Source organism: Nanorana parkeri, unplaced genomic scaffold (assembly GCF_000935625.1).
Source record: "Nanorana parkeri isolate BGI_ZX_2015 unplaced genomic scaffold, ASM93562v1 scaffold910, whole genome shotgun sequence".
NCBI lineage: Eukaryota > Metazoa > Chordata > Amphibia > Anura > Dicroglossidae > Nanorana > Nanorana parkeri.
In genome coordinates this window covers 500,487-524,135 of record NW_017307178.1, presented here as the reverse complement: position 1 = coordinate 524,135, position 23,649 = coordinate 500,487, and the positions used below count along the sequence as shown (strand labels likewise).

Genomic DNA, 23,649 nt, shown 5'->3' with positions numbered 1-23,649 from the left:
CTAAGTCTAATGTTTCACTGACTGTGCTTTTTATGGACCAGTTTCTACTATTCTGTACTCTTAGGAGTTTACAATGTAAATACGCAGCCAAATTCTTCCAATAGCGTTTCTTAAAAAGTGACCCTAAACTTAGGAGTTAAAGGAGAACTATGGGTTAAGTGTTTTTCCCCATAGTTCTCCTAAGGGTCACAGGAGGACACAAACTAGCGTCCTCCCGTGACCCAAAGCTCAGTATATTGCGAGCTACAGCTTGCGGTATACAGAGATTGCCGCACCCGGGACGGATCCTGACAGTACACTAAATGTGAGATTGTAGTCCATCACGGGCAGTGTCAGACAAATTTAGAGATGATTTGAGGATCTATAGCTGAGTAATGCACAAAAAAGGTCCAGTTGTTATATGACTGCATCTTTTAAGATTTAACTCCTGAGTTCACTGTCACTTTAAGGTACAGGAGTGTAATAATTGTTTGAAACCTTCTCAATGTTTCGAGTTTTCTAGAATATTGGGCAATTTACTATATTTTTGCTATAATGAAGCCAATGTACATTGATTTTAAAAAAAGGTGGGGGGTGATGCCTCATTATGAAGGGCAATAAATGCTTCTTGTACAACTTAATGACAGGCTGATAGGAGTCAGGGCTGTCCACTGTTGTAAGTCCCCTGGCTCCTTTCAGCCCATCAGTGAGTAGTACGAGCAGTATGCTGCCTGTACTGTCACACCATGGCCAACTTAGGATGTGCGAGTCAGGCCTTATATTTAAAGGAGATATAAATATTTGCTGTGTTATACGTCTAAGGAAATCTTATAAAGTATGATGTTGCTTTTTTTCTTGTAGCTGTAATTGCAATTCACAGCCTCCTAATCCTGTGAAAGTGGCTGTAGCAGGGGCTCAGAATTACCTCAGTGCTGTGCTCAGACTGTTTGTGGAGCAGCTGTCACACAAGACTCCAGACTGGCTGGGATACCTGCGGTTTCTTATCATCCCTTTAGGTAACCAAAGAAAGCATATTTGTCCATCCGGAATAAACCGTGCAAACAGCAATGTTAAGTAACCCATAGCAGCCAAAGAAATCATTTTACTGAAGTCAAAGCTTTTATTTGGGATATGTTGAATTGTCACAGGTATTACATTTAGCATCATCTTCCTTGTGCTATGTTTTGACTAAGGCAAATAAATTCACTTAAAATGAAACTCCATAAGAGTTTCAGCTCCTCGGGTTGCACATTTGCGAAGTTCTATGGAAAGGATGTGGCAGCTTCGGCCAAGGCCTCCTTTGGTGAAGATTTAGCAAGTGGCTGTGCAATCAACTAGACCCATTACAAAGCAGTTGTGATTTTTTTTCCCACCATTTATGTTAAACTACTTTTGGACATCCAAGTGGTATACTGTGTCCCCCAGTGATCCACTTAGAGAAAAAGGGATTTTTTACATTTTTGTGTTTTGTTTTTTTTTTGTGTTTTTTTACACCCGCCCCTGCCCACATGCAGATCCTGTCCAGGTTATTTTTTTTATTATTGTAAGGCCTGTTGCCTTGGTTTAAAGGTTTACCTTATTCAACCCTTTTTACTGCTAGCTACAACTGAGGTTGTCTGTGCAAAATGGTATAGCCCACAAGAAGGAACTAAACCTTCTGCTTAGTTTCTACTGTGTCTCTCAGTGAACTACTGGTGTACAAAAATCCCTTTATTAAATGCATGGTGGATTGTTTGTAAAGTGAAATTATGTTCTGCTTCTGCAGGTTCTCATCCTGTGGCCAAATACCTTGGCTCTGTGGACTACAAATACCATAACCTCTTCCAGGATCCAGCCTGGAAAGATCTCTTCACAAAACTGGATGCACAAGCTTCAGGTAAAAAGCTTGATCAAGGACTATTCTTCTTTTTTTAATTTTTATTAAAAGGGGTGTACTGCTTCTCGTAGACACAACTATACATTCTGCAATTCCTCAGCAGCTAGAGGGGCTGCACCAGGGACTGGCAGTGACAATTCATCTCTATGCATCAATTAATTTATCAGTTAGGCATGATACAGGTAATAAAAGAAAAAAATGTGGTATGCGCAAGGAAATATTACATTACTGCCACTGTCTGTCTTTAAAAAGATACCAAGGGTGCCACAAAAATGGTAATGGAGTCCAAGGTAGTTTTTTATTATTGGAATATCAGCTGGGTATACCCTGCTGATGTTTCATTAGTAAAAAAAAAGATATACTTTAAACTCTAACTGTGGTTGTGACACCCTTGGTATCTTTACTGGATTAACCGAAGGTCTTTTCTTCGGTTTAGTCCTTTGTTGTTTGGGAGCAGCCACACCAAGCCATTTCGGCTTGTTGCAGTGCCTTGCAAAAGTATTTGCATCAAAAATCACATCACAGCATCATAACATCCATTATAACAAAATGGAAAGAATATGGCCCAATACAAACCTGACAGGAGAAGGCTGCCTCCCAGAACTCACAGACCAGGCTAGAAGGGCATTAATCACAGATGCAACACTGGAATGAGCTGCAAAGAGCCACAGCAGAGTATCTGTCCATTGAACCACTTTAAACTGTACACTCCACACAATGGGTCTTTATGGAAGAATGGCCACAAAAAGCTATTTCTAAAAGAACAAAAAAAAGAATACATGTTTGGAGTTTGCCAGACAGCATGTGGAAGACTCCCCAAACACATGGAAGACAGTTCTCTGGTCAGATAAGTCTAAAATTTAGCTTTTTGGCCATCACGAGAAAAGCTATGTGTGGCACAAACCAACACTTCACATCACCCTGAGAACAGCATCCCCACAGTAGAGCATGGTGATGGCAGCATCATGCTGGGGGGTATGTTTTTCTTTAGCAGAGACTAGAAAACTGGTTAGGATTGAAATAGTTGGCACCAAATACAAGGCAATTTTTGAGGAAAACTTGTTTCAGTCTGCTACAGATGTGAGACTGGGGCAGAGGTTACCTTCCAGCAGGACAATGGCCTTAAACATCTAAAGCTTCACTGTAGTGGGTTAAAGGGAAACATAAATGTCTTAGAATGGCCAGGTCAAAGACTTTTGGGGGTGAATATTATGCACACTCAAGATCTATGTTTATTTGGTCTCCTCCATTGTGTGTTAGAATAAAAATTATTTTGCGCCTACAAAGTGGTAGGCATATTGTCTAGATCAGATAGTAACGCCCCCACCCCCCAAAAAAATGTAATTTCATTTTAGTTCAGGTTGTAATGCAATATAACAAGTGGGATGAAGGCACTATAAACGGGTCAGTCATCCCCAATGCTAGACACCTATAACAGAAGATTTTAACGCCTCACATTTATTATATATGTTCCACTGTCTGTCTCCAGGTTTCTGAAAGGCAGATCCACTCAAGTGAAAGTAAACACAGATGTACTTTGATAGGTTTTCAGTATTTACTGTCCAAAAATTGGCAAGGTCTAAACTTTGGTACCCGTAAATGGGTCCAAACTGACCTGTTGTTTTCAGAGCACCTCCTGCCTTCTAAAGACATATGTTTGTTTTTTACTGATTCATTTATGTTTTTACCCATGCATAAGACCTGCAAACTGCACTGCTAGCACATTCATGTCAACTGGCTTTAATAAATGTTTTGGGTAAATACCTCTACAATTTAGGTAAATAATTGTAAATTTGCCCATTAATGCGTTTTGTTTTTCTCTCTCTATCCTTAGATTTTTCCCCCCTGTCTGCAGTACAAGACCCTCCAGATGTAGTTTCTCGTGTTACACAATATATTGCTGGAGCAAACTGTGCACATCAGCTGCCCATAGCGGAAGCTATGCTAACTTACAAACAGAAAAGGTATCTTGTGTGTCTTTTAACTTTTCAGAATAGGAAATTACTTTTGAAATATGTAGTCAGTATTGATAAACATTTTTAATGCTAACGTGTGCGCTATAGTTAGATAAAGGGTCTTTATACCATGGCATTTTAGCCTCCGTATTTCAACTTGCATGTTGAAGTCTTTAAAGTGACAGTAAACTCAGGAGTTAAATCTTAAAAATGCATTCAAGTACCCAAATATTAACAAAAATTTATCTTTGTGTATTACTGGGGTGTAGATCCTCAAATCATCTCTAAATTGGTGCCAACACTGTCCTTCCTTCTAGAGGATGGCTACTTTTGTTCCCCATGGTCCCTGTGTGTGTTGTAAAGTAGCCACCGCTCCAAACTTACTCCCGTGATGGGCTACAATCTTATGTTTAGTTTACTAGTTTGTATTGGGATTGTAGTCCATCACGGGAGCGAGCTAGCTACCCTCCAGAAGGAAGGACAGTGTCGGGATGAATTCAGAGATAATTTGGGGATCTACAGCTGAGTGATACACAAGTTACATTTGAGCTCCTCAGCTTATTGTCACTTTAAACTAGTTTCATGTAATCCTAGCACTGAGACTGGGGGAGTGGGGTGTACAGCACTCTGGGACAATCGGGGCTCTGTTTTTGAAGTGTTTTCTGTCTAACATTGTGACTATTGTAGAAGGGGAGAACACGCATTGTGCTACTTCTTTATTCTTCTATAATCACCAGACTGAGCGTGGGTTATAAGGAAGCTCAGTCTGCAGCAGCTGTTCTATCCTACAGCCACTCTTGCACTCATCTCGTGGGTGATTATTGGAATGAAGAGCTGCTGATGTTCTGCCTCTGTAATGCCACCCTCACCTAGCCTGCTAATTTTACGGCAAGATTGTTGTTGAAATCTACACATGGAGGAGAGTTGCAACTGTGAACGTAAGGTAGCACATTTATTTGGTCAACATGATTTGATCCTGAGATATTAGTCTTGAATTCTGTCTTATTCTTCTAATATCCTTTTTGCTCCCTCTTTTGGTAAAATCCTAAACCCTTTCCAATTAAAGCTTTGTTTTACTTTCTTCCTTGCACTTTTCTACCTTTTTTTTCTTTTTTTTTTTTTTTTTTTTTTTTCTTTCTCTCTCTCTTTTCATTACAATTGGTTATCCCAATAAGACTGTTAAAAGTGGTGTTCACCAGATTGGGTTCTGTAAAAATGTCAGGGCATGTTGCACATTCTTCAAAGTGGTCTATTTAAAAGCATTTAGCATCTTCTTTGCTGGCATTCCTTAGAGTTATTGTTTGTAAGCTCTGTAGCCATCAATAAGATATTGCATACTTAAACTGAAATGCAGCAGATTACCCAAAAATGTTGGGTCACCAAGAGCTTTTTGCTGTGATGTGCAAGTGTGCACAGCATATTTGCACATTACGGCAAACTTACCTAGCAAGACTAACTTTCAGCGTTGTGATGCCCACACTCCCCTAATTTTTATTATTATTCATGATTTATATAGTGCCGACAGTTTGCGCAGCGCTTTACAATATAAGGAAGACCTTACAATCACAATACAATTCAAGACAAGATGGTAAAGACGGCCCTGCCTGTGAGGGCTTACAATCTAATAGGGAGGGGTAAGTGATACATGAGGAGGTAGCTGTGCGGGGTTGAATTGTTTGAGAACGTGATGGTTAGGTTGAGGTGGGATAGGCTTCCCTGAAGAGATGAGTTTTTAGCGATTGCTTCCGGTTTTCTGGGTTTGCAGTCTCTGGCCATCTTGATTGGCCGGAATGGTGCAATACCCACACGTGCACATGAGTTACTGCACCCAGGCACAGAGTCGTGCCAACACTGTAAACTGAGCTGCACATTTGTGACTCATTGTACACCTCCAAAAATCCTGACAGGAAGGGAGAAGCTTCTATGGCCTAAGTAACATGCACGGTATGTTCTGTCATTAAGGTGCACCTGTCAGTATTTTCTTTTTTTTCTTCTCTAAAATATTTTGTGTCATAACTTTAATTTATTAACTTTACTTTGGGGAGATTTCTATTCACTTTCTGTCCAAAAGACATAGCAGGGAATAAGAGGAAATCTCCAAACAGCAAAAATTAAAAGGGATTTATACCCTTTGCTACTCTAGGTTTTGGCTTTGCATACACTTTAATGTTTTTCTTTAGTGAAGAAATAATGGTGGAATGTGATCACATTACATTTTAGGGAGAAATGTTTGTGCTTTTCATTTCTTTATTCTTTAAGTGTTATTTTTAACACCTTTTGTGTCACCAAAACTAATATTGCATTGTGTCTTATGATATCTTTAAAATGGTCTCTAACAGACTGTTGAATGAGAGCAATTTAGTGATGTAACTTTCTTTTTTCCATTCGTGGTTGCATTCTGAAAAGGAAAAAAAGTTTTCATTTTGATTTTATCTTAAGGTATTATATGCTGCATTACCTTTTCTATCCTGCATTTCTAAGCTTTGTTTAACATAGCAAGCAAATTACAGGTGGTTATTTGGATAAGCTATTTGTATTTAAATTCTCTTAAATGAAAACACTTTTATATTAGGAGAACAAAACAAGTCTGAATTGTATGCCCTTAGCCAAGATGTAGTTTATTTAAACATAAACTAACTTTTTGATCAGTATATAAATTGACTCCCCAACGATTTTCCATTTGCTATAATAAAGACCGCTGTAACACTAGGTATGTTTCCATAATAGCATTTATTTTGATACTCTATTAATGACTTCCAGCTTTTGCATAAGAAGTATTTTACAGTTTGTCATCATCCTCAGCTTGCAGGTTAAACAAATTTTTAGTCTGGGTGATTAATGGGCACAAGACCTGGCTTTGTTACTGAATGCTTGTTTGCTATTAATTGCTGCAGTATTTTTTAATCCTTCTCTTAGGTAAAATATTTATTTTTAACATTTTCCAGCATGTTCTGCTTCTTCTGGTTAATTGTAATCTAACATGCGGAAACACCCTCCTGCTTCCTGATAAAAAGCTTGTTCTGTCAGCCTTCTCTAGCATGTATTGTCAGTGATTGAAGTGATTACCAACTTTACACAGTTGATCTGATATGTTGTTTGCTATACCAATCGATATTAAAGCATGCATATCTGGTCTGACATGTAGTAGTTTACTGTAAGTTCAATCACATTTGTTTCTAATGCTTTACATTTCAGTAGTGCAAGTAAGCTTACTTTGTACTAAAGGTACCCATAGACATTAGATGATTTCTGATTTGGACAGGAACAAGTGCCAGTCAGATGTCTCTAACTTCCCTCAGACAACACTAGACTGTAGATTGTTTGCTGATTTAGCCAAAGGTCTTTACGATGGGGCGCTGTATTTCATAATTTCTTTGCTTTTAGAGGTGTTTTAATAAAAAGACTTTCATGCTCATTTATTGTCATGTTGTACCCTGCCCATGTCTTACTAAAGTCCCAGGTTCCCTGTATAATAATGTACGCCTTGCTAGGCAGAATGTGACATAGCTATTGCATCTTGCATATCTGTCAGAGGGGCGTTTAGTTTATCTGCAATGCATATCTTCACCAAAATGTTCTGAGAAGTTATTGCTGTTTCAACACAATGGGGTCTGCTATGTAAAGAAGTGCTGAAATGGTAAATACGGTCAGTAGCACCATGGGCAAGATGGTCTTCCTGCTATATACAGGTACCGTCTTACTGCAACATTGTTTCCCGAGTATAGATGAAAGCCATGCTAAAAATTTTGGCATGTAAACTAAAATATTTTTTTAGGTGTTTTTATCTGGCTGAGATGTTTTGTCACAAGCCAACATTAGTATTGTTTTTTGTTTCTTGTTTCTCATATTCTTTTTGTTTAAATTGCTCTAAAAAAAATATTCTTTTCTTCTTCTTTTTTTTTTTTTTTTTAGGAAAGTGATATATTCTTTGTAAATTTACAGACCAAAAAAAAAACCTTTTAATAACTAGGATTGGTTGAAGAATCTGTATTTTTTTTTTTATTTGGTTGATTTGCATTTGATAAGTTTTAATTGCTGCAAGTCATGGTTAAAGTGGACTATTTGCTGGAGCTTTATCATGTGTATGTGCTTGGTGCATGTGTACTTGAGATGAAACTGCGCTTAGTATATTTTAAGAGATGACGTCTTGTTAAATACGTATAACTGATCTAATTTTATCATTTTTGCTTGTAGTCCTGATGAAGATTCCTCACAGAAATTCATACCTTTTGTAGGGGTGAGTATTCACATTTCAGTAGATTTACAGATGGTACATCAAATTTACTATATCACTGGTATAAACCTAGCACTGTAGTAAATCGTAAACATTCAAATGATCATCTCTATTTCAGAGACAGGATGCATAACCTAAGGCTATAAATACTTAAAGCTAAAATCCTTTTAAGGCAATGATGTGTACTGTACCTGTTTTAATTGAAGCAGAATTTTTGTTTTTGTAATTGTCCATGAATAATTTGACTAACATCTGACCAATATGTAAAGTAGGTAATACCTGCATACTTTATGTTCAGTTGTATTACATTTGGGTGTATTTGATTTCAGGTATGCCACGTTTGTGATTCCATCGTCCAATCATGTCCTTTTGATAAAAAAAATATTAATTGGAAATGCCCACAGACACTTATTTTTTTTTCCCAACTGAAACATAAAAATTTTACAAAATATGAAACTTTTGAAAATTTTTCATAGGCATAATGTTAGAAGTTGGTAGGGATACCCCAATACCAAGTATTTGGTACTCTTACTCGCCCAAATGCTCCTGATGCCTATCCCGATACTAGAACTTCCGGTATCGGGAAGCCGGGTAGCGAGTCATTACAAGCCAACCGGCTTCTCGTTGCTAGGGAGCATGGAGCTGGCTTCCTGGCCATCAGGAAGCCGGCGGGGAATGAGTCTCCTCCCAGCTTCCTTATTGGCCAGGAAGGCGGTTCCATGCTCCTTTGTCACTTGGTGGTAAGAGAGCATTCAGCTGGCTTTCCAGCCAATCAATAGGCCGGGCAGCGTGTAATGACGCGCCACCCAGCTTCCTGATTGGTTGGGAAGATGGACAATCGGGAGTCTTTGCTGTGAGTCATTACTAGCCCCCGTTTTCCTGATTGGCTACACGCTTCCTCATTACCATTTCCCAGTGCAAGAACTTGCCTCCTGGAACCGCTCAGCCCCTCTGGCTGAGAGTCCTGGGTGTCTGCGTTGCCAGCATCTTGCATGGCAGTGCGACGCACTGCCACATACCGTAAAAAGGAGACGGCCCTCCATAGGATAACCAACATATTACAAAACAAAAGAAAATATTTTGTAAGTGTCCATAAACAAGATAGATTGTATAAAGAGTCTTGTGTAGAAATGTATAATAACATTGTAAAGTGGTCCAGTTTATCATAGGTGTGTCCCAGTGCTTCTTTTCTGAGCGCAGTATTACTAGAGGAGCCGAGAGACATCTTGCTGCTGTTAAAGCAGATCATTGTACCCACGATATGTGGGAAGGCACGAGTGACCATACTAAAATATTTTGCTTATGGTCCATATTAAATGATGAGCAGGACTAAGTGTGGATACGGGAGCACGGCTTTGCACTAAAACTCCGTTCATTCACTTGGATGTGTGAAGTGAAGCACTAGGACACAGCTATTGGATCACTTCAGTGTTGTCATACATTATTATTTAATATATCTTGTTTATGGATTATTTTTTATATTTATTATTGTAATATGGAATGTATATATATTTTGAATCACTGTTCTCTATAGATGCTCTATTTATATAGATTTTTTTTTAGTGTGCATTTTCACCATTTCAGTGGCAGCAGCTAGTTAAATATTCACAATTAGATTAACGCAGAAAATTATAAAAACAATTTTTGTGCCCTCACATAATATAATCTAACCATGTTGGATTCAATCAAATATTTTAGCAAATATCACTCTGCCGTACGCTTCTTTTTTACCTTTTTTTTTATTCCATGAAGTATTTATGCCAGGCTTGGATAACCCCAGAGCTCACACCTGATGGTCTAATAACAAGAGCTTAAAAATTCTAAAGTTTGGTCTGTGTTTAGAACATAAAACAATCCACCATTTTTTATAGAATATCTCTATTATTTTCCAATATATACACAATATAAACACACAAACATTATTTAGAGACCACCATATAATATTCCACTAATATGATAATAATAAAATCATTATTCCCAGCTAGAAAGAAGGCAAAGCAAAACAAAAAGCAGCAACCTAAAACCTTCCCAACCCTAAACCCCCCACTCCCCCCAAAAAAACCCATTCTCCTCTCCCTTCACAGTGACAGTACAGCTGTGCCTCTTTTTCTTAACAATCCACCCTTAGCCAAACTATTCACATATTTACAAATACACTGGATAACATCTCTCTGCGTAGAACGCGCTACAAAACGTTCAGGTGTGAACGAGGGCTAAAAGAAAACAAAGCAGCTATCAAATTTCTGAATATGGAGTCAAGTGGGAAAAATACCTTTTTAATATAACTAAAATAGCCTAATAATGGGCCGCAATTTGGAAGTCTCACTAAATGTTCTCTGGATGTAATAGACGTTGAAACAATATACAAACTTATAATGTGGCGTCATATGGTCCCCTCTAGAATAGCCGCATAAACCCCTACTACCTAAATGCTTCATTGAATGATGGACAAAAAGAGATGCTCTTTTATCTGGTTGATCTAACCTATGATGACAGGCTTTTGGACCCATGTTTTTAAGCTGCTGTGTACACTTTTCCATACACAATTACAAAAGCCATGGCTGGTATTACTGCATGGGCAAGCTGAGAATCTAGCTAGCATGCAACAAATATTAATGTTGGATATGTTATTAGCAGCTATGTTCCTTTTTAAGAAAACTTAATAAATATTGATTTTTTTATAGGTTGTAAAGGTTGGCATTGTTGAGCAGTCCTCAGCAACTTCAGGTTGGTTTCTGAGATTTCCTTATAATTGACAATGATTTCTATTCTTTAACATATGCTTGTGCGGTGGAAAAGTTGGTTGAGAATTTTTTCATGCAGTTGAGCTTGTGTTGTATATGTATTACAGTTGCTATCATTTTGTCTGTTTTAAACAGGAGATTCAGATGATGCAGCTCCTTCCAGTTCCATTGTACTTTCATCCACACCTCCCTCCGTCTCACCAGTTATCAAGGAAGCTTCTCCAACACCACCTTCTTCCCCGTCTGTTACAGCTGGGTTTTCTTCGCTCAGGTAGTAAACAACGCAAATTTATAGTCTTTCCTAGATAAATTACTTTTCATATAGTTTAGTCACATTTGTGTTGTCACTTACTGTAGGTCATTAAAAATAAAACGGTTAATCATCATTCACCATATGCAATCACAATAAATAACATAAATTATAGTGCATATCTAGGCATATGCTTTATAGATTGATATATACCGTGTTTCCCCGAAAGTAAGACCTACCCCGAAAGTAAGACCTACCCCGAAAGTAAGACCTACCCCGAAAGTAAGACCTACCCCGAAAGTAAGACCTACCCCGAAAGTAAGACCTACCCCGAAAGTAAGACCTACCCCGAAAGTAAGACCTACCCCGAAAGTAAGACCTACCCCGAAAATAAGACCTAGTGGCTTTTTTTGTGAAAAAAAAAAATATAAGGCACTGTCTTATTTTCGGGGAAACACGGTAGATTGCGCAACTCTTGAAAGCTGTCTACCTTTCATTTAAGGGCAATACACATATAGTACATTCAGAAAGTATTCAGACCCCCTTCACTTTTTGCAATTTTGTTATGTTGCAGCCTGAAACTAGAGTTGTTTAAATTCTTCTTCTTTTTTTTTTTCCCCCTCATTAATCTACGCTCCGTACCCCATAATGACAAAGTGAACAGAATTTTAATGTCTTTGAATTTATTAAAAAGATAAAACTGAAATATCACATTGGCATAAGTATTCAGACCCTTTGCGACAGCACTTGAAATTTAGCTCAAGTGCCTACCATTTCTTTCGATCATTGCTGAGATGTTTCTCCAACTTGGAGTCAACCTGTGGTAAATTAAATTGCTTGGACATGATTTCAAAAGACACACCCCTCTATAGAAGGCATCACAGCTGACAATGCATACGGTGTCAGAGCAAAAGCCATGAGGTCAAAGGAACCGCCTGCAGAGCTCAGAGACAGGATTATTGCAAGGCAGAGTGGCCTTCATCATTCTCAAATAGAAGATTGACACAACCAGGACTCTTCCAAGAGCTGGTCGCCCGGCCAAACTGAGCAATCGGGGGAGAAGGGTCACTCTGACTGAGCTCCAGAGATCCTGTGTGGAGATGGGTCAAAGTTCCAGAAGGACAACCATCACTGCAGCCCTCCACCGATCTGGCATTTATTGCAGAGTGGCTAGACGGAAGCCTCCCCTCAGTGCAAAACATGTGAAAGCCTGCTTGTAGTTTGCAATAAAAGCACCTAAATGACTCTCAGACTGTGAGGAACAAGAGTCTCTGGTATGATGAAACCAACATTGAACTATTTGGCCTCAATTCTAAATGTTGTGTCTGGAGGAAACCAGGCACCGTTCATCACCTGCCCAATATCATCCCAACATTGAAGCATGATGGTGGCAGCATCATGCTGCGGGGGTTTTTTTAAGCAGCTGTGACTAAGGAGACTGGTCATGGTTGAGGGAAAGCTGAATGGAGCAAAGTAGAGGGATATCCTCAATGAAAACCTGATCCACATCGCTCAGGACCTCAGACTGGTACGAAGGTTCACATTGCAACATGACACTCATCCTAAGCACACAGCCAAGAGAACACAGGAGTGGCTTAGGGTCAACTCTGTGAATGTCCTGGAGTGGCCCAGCCAGAGCCTGACTTGAACCCTATTGAACATCTCTGGGGAGACCTGGAAATGGTTGTCCACTGACTGTCCCTATCCAACCTGACTGAGCTTGAGAGGATCTGCAAAGAAGAATGGCAGAAAATCCCCCAATCCAGGTGTGCAAAGCTTGTTGCGTCATACCCAAAAAGACTCAAGGCTGTAATTGCTGCCAAACGTGCTTCAACAAAGTACTGAGTAAAGGGTCTGAATGCCTAAGTACATGTGATATTGCAGTTTGTTTGTTTTTTATAAATTCACACACATGTCATTATGGGGTACTGAATGTAGATTATTGTGGGTAAAGAAAAGAATTTGAGCAACTGTAGCATCAGGCTGCAACATAACAAGATTGAAAAAAAGTGAATGAGGTCTGAATGCACTGTGTTCTACGTGTGCAGTTAACGACCGGTGACTGGATAATCCCTCCATGCGGTACAGTGATCGCTGGTCCATGGAGGGACCAGCACTCCATGAGTTACTGCTGTTGCTGGGTCCCATGGAGTCTGAGGCAGACCGGCAACATCAGATTAGGTGGTCCCAGACCTGTGGTCAGTGATAGCTGATTGCTGTGTTCACACAGCCATGACAGCCACAGAGTCTGCAGCAGCTCACTGTGTTATGCAATTGCGAGCCGGCTGTCTGTAACCAACTGGTACAAAGTATCTCTGAGGAGAATGCTGTATTCTCCTCGGAGATACTAAGTATCAAAGACCCTGTAAATAAAATAAAAACATATTTTGAAAATAAAAATTTTTTTTTAAATGTATAAAAAAAAGTAAAAACAAATAAAATACATTTAATAAAATATAGTACTGAGGAGGCTAGTAAAGATAGGAGACAAACATACCACATTCTAAAATTCCCAACTAAAATGGTATTTTGTGGCCTATAACTCCCAAAATGAACTGAAATCCAAGACATATGATATACCCTATAGATCAGGACAAATAAAATAATGTATTATGAATTACTTTCTGTTGCATATAATAAAGGGAGGTATGGAGTGCCACATCCCACATTAACACATTTTATTACAGAAAGCAAGGACGGACTTTAGGCACTCACATGACCATTATATAGATATAATAAAAATGTGTGTATTAATTCCATCATAAGATATATAAATACTTGATAGAATTAAAGGAGAACTATGGGGTAAGTGTTTTTACCCATTGTTCTCCTAAGGGTCACGGGAGGACATAGAGTAGCGTCCTCCTGTGAACCAAAGCTCAGTATATAGCGAGCTACAGCTCGCGGTATACTGAGACCGCCGCAGCCGGGACGGATCCCGACATTATTGAAGAGATCCACCCAGCTGTGTGATTGACAGCTGGCTCTGCCTATCTAGAGGCAGAGCCAGCTGTACCTGCCCCCTTCCGTTCCGCAAGTCAGTGCTTTTGGAGGGGGGGTAGGAAATTACTGCAGGGAGCCTTGAGTGACAGTCACGGCTCTCTGCAGGGACATGATCAAGAAGTGAGCGAGCGGCTGTGTGCGTTCGCTCACTTCTTGATCTATTGAGCCGACGTGCGACAGTTTCTTTGTCACACGTCGGCTCGAACTATGAGGTTGAGTGAAAATCACTCGCCTCATAATTCTCCTTTAAATAAAAATTTGATAGAATTACTGCCCATAATTATTGCGCTGCCCAGACATACATCACCTCCAAAAACGTATTCAAAATAAGTAACCCAAAGTCTACTTGTATTGAGAGTGATCCAAGTTGATAGAGAAAAATATATGGAGGGATATGAAGAGCTCAATGTGTTTTTCACTGTATTGACCGCTTCTTCAGGAGCAGCAGTGCAAAGAATGTGCTCATAACTTTAAACCAGCTGTTCTCATCCTGTGTAACCTCTGGACCCACATTTGTCGTTGGCCATTAAGTCGCGACCCAAGTCCCACTGCAAAGGACAGCACGGCATTGCGGTACCGCACGTTCCGGTGCGGGCGATCGAACTGCGGGTGAGAGGTGTGTTTGGAGTACCATTCAAATTAATGGCAACGCAACATACCTCCTACGCCAGAACGCGTACTAGGTGTGCTTGTATGGTACAGTGCGTTACTCTGGTCCAGGCACCTCTACTTGACACATGAAGCTGGAGCTGTAAGCAATGCACACATGGTTGGAGCTCCCTCATGGACATAGCCCCATCCTATCCCACCTCAAGCTGACACTCGATGCTGGGCAGCATATTTTGAATGGCTGCTTGGTGTGAGAACTGACAGTGCTGTGCTAGGGGGTGGCTGAGGAGCCTCCCACCTAGAAAAGTGGAAGGCATGCAGTGACCCACTGAACACGGGGTCGGGACCCACTTTTGGGTCGCGACCCACCAGTTGAGAACCTAGGCTTTAAACCATCAATATCCACGTCCACAAACTCCTCTTTAAGGATGCTAGTGCCTGAAGAAAGGTGGGCGGGCGCCAAGACGCATAATCCGCAGCCTCCTCGATTCCAACATATAGGTGAGTATCCCCCAAAAAGGGAGGCGAGAGAAAGGGGGAGCCCGATGAAGTCCCACACCATGAACACAGGGCAAGTGTGTAGCCGACTCTAATCACATGTGTTTGCCACACTAAGTGCATTTATACAGATGATATATGAAGACCCAGCTATAATTTGATCCAGAGCATTGCCTATGTGAGGTTAGAGTTTGAGCACTTTATAAATTGGACAACACTAAGAGGTGGACAAATCATGTGTTGTGCACTTATTAACATTATGCAATGTGGACTTAAGATAGTGCGTGTGTTTGCATGAGAGATTATCCACTGTTAACAGTTTATCTTGGTCTTTTCCCTAGGAAACCCTAAATTAAAAGTAATGAGGGAATAGTAGAAATACAGAGTAGCCATTGTTACCTTTTTCTTTTACCCCCCTCTTGTTTTCTGTAAACCACTGTGGTACTGACTGCTACAAAACTGAGGCAGTCTGGGAGTGGGAGGGGTTATACAGGGCTGTATTAATAGCTTTAATTTGCTAGTGTCCAATCACCTGAAGGTAACTTCATAACGCATCCATTCCAGAATGTCCTGTGTCCTGTAATGAAATCCAAGAATTTTACAGCTTAGACAAAAATCCATTTTTTTTTTTTACACGTAGAAGTATGTAATGGCAGCCCCAATGTCTCACTTGTAACTTCTGTAAACCTTTTTTATTATAAAGCCAAAGCCCAGGAAGTGAACTAATGGGGCTTCAATTGGACTACTGGATAGCTGCTCCAATCACTGAAAAGAAGAAGGATGCTGAGAAAAGGGAGTCGACATCTGGCAAGAACACTTTGAAATGCACTTTCCGCTCGCTGCAGGTCAGCAGGCTCCCCAACCACAGTGAGGTCCCAGCTGCTCCCACAATGTCAATGACAGTGGTCACAAAGGAAAAAAACAAAAAAGGTAACTATCTGAGTATAAAGTTAAAATAGAGATAAATATTTATGAAAAGCTAATATGAAAATTTGCTTTTTGTGAAATTTGTCAGTATATGAAATGAAAGACATCAAAATTACATATTTTATTGTATTGCTGTAAAATCGATATTTAGTTCATCCGCCTCAGTAGTCACTGAAGATGCACTGACCAACACAGCCTCAGGTTTAGTGCAAAAGAAATGGCTTGGTCTGTTGTAGAGCTATTGGAGAGATTATTGGAGCTTTCCTTCGATCCTTTAGGCTGTAAGGTCTATGAGGACATTTGGTGAATTCCCTGATATGTCTGATATACCAACATTCTCACAATTCTACCCGCAACCCACCTTTAAATCTACTTCTAATACCAAACCGGATCTTCAAATCCTGTACCTACAGCCCTGCAACCTACTTTTCTGCTACCAATTAAAGCGAAAAAAATACACATCCTATTATTAAAAAAAGACTAGCAGAGAGTATCAGTGTTGCTCCATTATGATGTACTACAGTAAAAGAAACAAGTGGGGAACTGTTAGCAATGTAAGCAGCCAGCGATTTTATTTTTTAACCAAAAACGTCCCGGAATGCATCAAAAACACGGCAAAAAACGCGGTATAACGCACTGCGTGTGCAGAAATTCATGCAGATCTGGTCTGCATTTGGTGTGAACAAGCCCTTAGTATTCTGTCAGAGCTGGTGTGGGGAAGAATGGTGCAGGGCTTCCAGCCCTCCTTCTCTCTGCACCATCCTCCTCCCTTTTCCCTGTAACATAAAAAAAGGGGCCATTCTACCTCTGAAAAAGGTATCTCCTGGCTCCAGTGTCCACTTTATTCTGTTTATACTGCAAGCAGGGAGGGGAGTTTGCCAGCTCATTGCTGCTTGATTACATGTGGGAGAAATCAGTGCTGGATTATGTGAGACCCCTTTGCATCACTGGGCCCCATGCAGCCACTTGTTCTGGCCCAATGTAAATGAAGGTATATACAAGTTTCACTCTTATCACAGATCCCAAAAGTAAGGGATTCATTCTTATTTTAGGATAGTAGAGAGAGCCATGCATATCGTTTCTATATGCATGTGATGGGACTACATAAAATAAAACTCAAGATATGCAAGTATACATTATAATCAACCCTAAATGATAGTTTTATTGCCATACATTTTAATATAGAAATATATTTTTGACCTAATACATCCATACTTCAAAACAATAGTAAAAGGTGAAGAGAACATTGGTGGTGTTCTGTGGAAATTAACTAAAGACCAGGAGCCTTTAAAATGGGATACTTCGCCTTTTGTAGGTTCAAAGGTCTCCATTTATTTTACAGGAAGTCTATCTAAATTTTATATATGAGGAGACAGTAACTCAGATGTCCTTCCCCCTTATATACAGTTCACTGAGGATGCATTTGCACAATAGGTGTACAGCAAACTACCTGAAATGACATTGAAACAAACTAACTTACCACACAGACCAACCACTCCAACCTGGAGAGCAGGCCATACCCTGGCTTTCTGAAGCTGTTTGTCAGATACCCATCTCCTCTGTCAGATACCCATCTCCTCTGTCAGATACCCATCTCCTCTGTCCGATACCCATCTCCTCCGTTAAGAACCCATAGGTATGAACACAGATTGGTGCCATGCAGTGGGTCCCTAGATAGGGTGTCTGCATTCTAGGTTTTCTAGGGCCAGAAACTAAGCATTCCTTGTGGGAATCTACTGGCAATAAGGGCATCACAAGCCTCATGGACTTTACCCTTTCTTCCGTTCTGTCAATGGTATGCAGAAAAACCTCCATCATGGGGGCATCATTTTTGGGAGGAAGTGGCTTGCCCTAATTTCTCAGATTCCATGGGTGACTACAGTAGCCTTCTGGTTCTGAGTGTTAAGCTGCTCCAACACTTCTGTGAGGGCTTGCTTGTCTTTCTCTGAAGGTTGGGCCAAAGCTATCACATATGCATTCATGTATTTTCTCAGACCCACCACCTGGGCAGCCAGCAGTCTGTTTGCCTCTTGCTAGTGCACCACATTTCCCCGAAGCTTTACTCTGGGTTCTTCCGATATTTCGTTGAATTTTAAAGCCCAGAGGAAGAGGGCTGACGAGCCCCTAAACAAGTTGGTTGTCTTGTGTTTTCGCCTGTTGTCATTTGTGACTCGTTTGGTGCCCTTTTTGGAGAAAGATTCAATTGGCTGTTAGCCACATATGTACTATATATTTGTAACTAGCACAACCAGGCTAAAAAAGTAAATGTAGTAATTTATTTTTTTCAGTTATGTTTTTGCCTAAAAAGACTAAAGATAAAGAAGTTGAATCCAAATATCAATGCATTGAAGGCATCAGTAGATTGATTTGCACTGCAAAGCATCAACAGAATATGCTCAGAGGTAAGTGGTTTGTATCCTGCATCACTCTGTCCACAGAGGAGAAGGTAGAACTGGGCTAGTTTTATGTATCTAACCCACAAAAGTGACATACAGAGAGGAAAATAATGATTTGATCCCCTGCAGATTTTGTAAGTTTGCCCGCTTACAAAGAAATGAAAGGTTTATCATTTTTATCATAAGTGTATTTTAAATGATGGAGACAGAATATCAACCAAAAATCCAGAAAAAACAAATGATACAAATGTTATAAATTGAGTTGCAGTTCAGTGAGTAAAATAATTATTTGATCCCCAAGCAAAACATGACTTAGTATTTGGTGGAGAAACCCTTGTTGGCAAGCACAGAGGCGAGACGTTTCTTGTAGTTGGTTACCAGGTTTGCACACATCTCAGGAGGGATTTTAGTCCACTCTTCTTCATAGATCTTCTCTAAATCCTTAAGGTTTCTTGGCTGTCGCTTGGCAACTCGAAGTTTCAGCTCCCTCCATACATTTCCTATAGGATTAAGGTCTGGAGACTGGCTAGGCCACTCCATGACCTTAATGTGCTTCTTCTTGAGCCACTGCTTTGTGTCTTTTATATACATAATGGGTTGTTGTTAGGAGCACCTTCTTCAAGTGACAGGACTAATCTCTGTACCACATAGCCAGTCTGTGGGAGCCAGAATTATTGTTGGTTGGTTGGATCAAATACTTATTTTACTCACTGAACTGCAACTCAAACTATAACATTTGTATCATTAGTTTTTTCTGGATTTTCGGTTGATATTCTGTCTATCATTTAAAATACACCTATGATAGAAATTATTATAGACCTTTAATTTCCTTGTAAGTGGGCAAACTTACAAAATCTGCAGGTGATCAAATCATTATTTTCCTCACTAGTTAAAAAAAAAAAAAAATCTACGCCATAAATATAACCCAATAATTCAGTAACCATGTACTAGTAGAGAAGTAAGAATATCTATCTATCATCTCACGTACACCAGGTAAAACCTTGCATTTTATAATGCTGTTTCCACATTGGAGAGGTTATCCTTTCCTTTCCACTATCACTGAGACTGGAAGTGTTTGGAAATCTCATTAAATAAGATGATAGCTGCAATGAGCACACTTTTTTTGTAAAGTGTAGACACAATAGTACCTCTTATGTATTTTTTTTTTTTTTTTCTTTCTTTGTCCTCATTTGGAAGATGTCCCCAAACTGCCTGTTCTGCAATACCCTGTGAGTTTGGGCATTCTAAAGCAAAATAAAGCATGACTGGGCCTGAGGGACAGTAAGATAGAAAATCCCCATTTGTAGTACAACTTGCACAACATATAAAATATGCATCAATTGAGTCCCTACAACTTACATTGTCATCTATGTATAGAATAATTGCATAATGATGTTTAAACATTTTCCCCTCTTTCTTTTAGTTATAATTGATGGTGTGGAATGGAATGATGTAAAGTTCTTCCAGCTTGCTGCACAGTGGTCTTCTCACGTCAAGCACTTCCCCATCTGTATATTCGGACATTCAAAATCCAACTTCTAGCCTTTTACTACAGGGGTCTTGTCACTGCTGCCCTCTTTTTCAAGCCTGGATGTTTGGATACCCCACGCTAACTAGTGCCAACTATTATCTCAAACTGAGATCCATCCAGCTACTTTCCTTTGCTTTATTTTTTTACTATTGTTTTTAATATTGCTCAGATTATTTAAAGCTAAGCTTGAAGTTACATTTTTGTATTTTTTAATTTTACAACCAAGGGAGGACATCGTCAAAATGAAAAGTCTTAAACATACTGCTTACCCAGCAGTAATATTGGTACTCCATTAACCAGGGAAGAAGATGCACTGCTAACCAACGTGTTACGTGTTTGGTGAATATTGGGATAGTTTGGTGATTTTAGTGTGCGTGTGGGAATTTTAGTAGGCCTACGATTGAATGAAACCAGTACTTTGCTTTACATGGTTTTGCACTTTGTTGAAATTTTCGGCCAGGACAGATCCGTTTGTCTGTTACATTGTTTGTGATGGGGAATGATATGCCTCACAACTACTCCGAATTCTTTGGAGCAGCTGCATCTTAACCTTTGTTGCTGCTAAGATGCTTTTGTCACTTGTCAAAGCTTTGAAAGTGAAGCTCGAGCCATGTCATTTTCCAGATAGGATTGGCACAATAATTCAGAATAATTTATACTTGTTCTATTTATATTTTTAACAAAATGAGGGCTCTTAACATTATGAGGAGATGTACTAACATTATTTTTAATGGAATTGTTTGATAAAGCCACTTAAATTGTGTTCCTCAACTTAAACACCTTGGTATAGGACTTATGTTTGATCTGACTTCACTGACTCAGTGGTTTAATGTATGCTTATAAACTAGAGTTCACTTTTTCCTACACATAGTGGTTACTATCTTCATACTGCACTCTAGGACAGGGCTACTAAACTTCTCCTATTAAAGGAAAGACGTGTTGTAACCCTTGGAATTTGCTTTTACTGTTGGTTTGATATAGAAAAATAACATTGTGACTACTGGACCTTAAAACATTTTCTGAAGATCACTAATGGTATCATGGTGAAAAACTAATGACAACATAAAAATAACAGATTACGTTGCATTTCAAATGCTTGGATCACTGAGCAGGATCGCTGACGGCACTGCAAGCAGATGCTGAGCAGTATTTATTACAATAGGCCACTTAGATATTCCTTTTCAGCTAAAGATTCAACACTTGCCACTCTCTTCAGTTTAGCTTAGCAGTGTCTGATGTTTCAGTACCAGTAATGATTTCTTTCATTTTAACCTTGCAGATTAATTGCCCGTCATCACTAAAGCATGGAAGATGCTTCAACAATAGCTGTGTAGGACATTTGGTAGTGTGAGCAGTAGAATAGATTTGGGGGATAACTGAAAACAAAGGAGTATGATTTGTGGTGTCATACTCAGAAAATGACCACCAGCACCTCTTAATCTCTTTATTCCTATGCAGGTGTCCTTGCTAAAATAAAAACGTTTAAACTGTATAATCTAGAATACATCAATAAATATAGTAGCATTTGCCTTTTAGAGAGCTTAATATGAAATAACATAGCACAATATTCTGGGAGTCACAGAACAGTGTGTACCATACCATCACCAAACAAACTTTATTGACCGAAGTCTCTGCTTGGTTACTGTCAGTAAGTGTCTTGAAATGATGACATTTCATAATATCAGCAATATTATCCAGTGGCTGTAGGATTACTCAGCAAGAACATGCCTTTTATAGAGTGATGAGAATGCAAAGGAGACTACTTTACATACTGTGTAATGACAAAAATGCCTTTTTGGTTTTCCTGGGGAAAAAAATGTTAATATCGTATGTTTATCCAGATTTGCTCCCCAATGAATAAAATGACTGACAGTAATTATTGTTAGCACTTTATATTTGGCTTTGTGTCTTTCTTGGTGAAATTATCAGTTTCTTCATTGAGTCGCTGTGATGAAAATCATTGTTTGAAATTAACTATGCAAATTAAAGTAAATACATTTTCTGAACAAGACGTAAAAACACTTCAAAACCACCCCTCGTTCACTATAGGCATTGTGTAGAAATTATTCTTCAGTAATTCCAGAACATGGACTTCACAACTCCTCTCCCTTTGTAAGCTGCTAAAACAAACTGAAATCTGACTTCAGTGCACATTTTTTTTTGGGGGGTTGCTTTTGTTTTGGGGGGGGGGGGGAAGAATTACTTTACAGTACATGCAGCTGCAGAGATAAGCGATGGCTTGTTTGAAATCTCCTTTACGGCTTGTTAAAGGCTAACTTTATTTTTATGACCATGTTTCATCCATGTCTGTGTAGCATAAAACATGGTCAGGGGACAATCTGTCCATGGACGGAAGGAAGAGTCTGCAGGAGTCAGAGCATTGCACTAACAATCCACTGATTTTACGCCAGTCTTTGTGTTAGGAAAGCAAGCAGAATCTTACCATCTGTGACCCCCACAGAGGTTCTAATACCTCAAATTGATTCTTGGTTAATTTGCCACTGACTCGGACACAAGAACCCACTGGCTGTTTTCTCCACATATCTCCTGCCACATATTTACTCACCAAACAGTCTACCAAGCACTTTGACACATTGTTTAAGCCCTAATGAAGGGGGAAGTTTGGCCCCAGAAATGCTTTTGATGCCAGTTAATCGCTTGTAAAATCAATAAAGTACTTTTGGACTTTTACATTTTGTTTTGCCACTCCCATTGGGTTTTTACATGATTTCTAAATATGGGTGACCCCTACCTTTTTTGAGGGTCCTCCTTCCTAGGGTCAGCTCCACTGATTTCAAGACTTAGCCACCAGTCCAGCCAAAGAGTGCAGTTATTTTTCCCAGCGGGCAGCCTGGTCGTGTTTCTTTGCTTCTGGGCCCTTAGGCTTTCCAGCCTAAGCTCTGGTCTGCCACTGCGGAGCAGTAACCAACTGATTGGCTGCTTCTGCTGTTCCTCCCTTTTACATTCTAAACTCCTTTGTACAGGAATTGACAGAGGCTGATTCCAAATTCAGGTACTTACCCTGCTTGCATTTTCATATACATTTTATAATGTTTCATAATTATACATAACTCCATTAATGTGCATCTTTTTAGATCTGCCTGGAGCTCAGCTTGCAAATGCATCATAGCTATTGTTAACTACCACATGCTGAATTTGGCTTGTTTTCCCACCCTCGGCTTATATTTGGGTCAATACTTTGTCCCAGTTTTTTGTGGTAAAATTAGGTACCTCGGCTTATATTCGAGTATATACCTAAACTCAATTAAGTTTCACTTTTACAGTTTTATAACAGTTCATAAAAATATATTTTAATTCTTACCATTTGGAAATGATGTCACCTTTTTCTTTCAGCAGTAGTCTTACTATAATGCTTCCATATCTAAGCTGTTAGATGCCGGAGAATTGATTTCTAGTGCTAGGTATCATACGTTCTCTGATGCACACACTGAGACCCTGCTAAACAGATTCTTCTGTACTGCTGACTTCATCTATGAGCCAATCCGCGAAGGAGAAGCAGGCACAGGTTGACATTTATTTAAACACTGTACCAAGGTATGTGAAGCTGGGAAAGGGATAGGGTCTTGTGTTTTGGAAAAAGGTGACCGAGGGGGTTAGGTATGTTTTATATTTAAAACAAACTAAGT

At 39.5% G+C, this 23,649-nt stretch overlaps 1 protein-coding gene across 1 annotated transcript in view; it reads left to right on the top strand.

Annotated features, from left to right (window-relative positions):
- The window catches only part of PACS2 (phosphofurin acidic cluster sorting protein 2), a 110,804-nt gene extending 89,886 nt beyond the window's left edge, over positions 1–20,918 (top strand). The window contains exons 15-23 of the mRNA XM_018566038.1: positions 841–995; positions 1,745–1,855; positions 3,711–3,819; positions 8,005–8,047; positions 10,729–10,771; positions 10,924–11,059; positions 15,852–16,078; positions 18,364–18,477; positions 19,895–20,918. Coding sequence (XP_018421540.1) covers positions 841–995; positions 1,745–1,855; positions 3,711–3,819; positions 8,005–8,047; positions 10,729–10,771; positions 10,924–11,059; positions 15,852–16,078; positions 18,364–18,477; positions 19,895–20,013 — 1,057 coding nt within the window. The 3' untranslated portion in view covers positions 20,014–20,918. The remainder of the gene's footprint in view (positions 1–840; positions 996–1,744; positions 1,856–3,710; positions 3,820–8,004; positions 8,048–10,728; positions 10,772–10,923; positions 11,060–15,851; positions 16,079–18,363; positions 18,478–19,894) is intronic.
- The last annotated feature ends 2,731 nt before the right edge of the window (positions 20,919–23,649 follow it).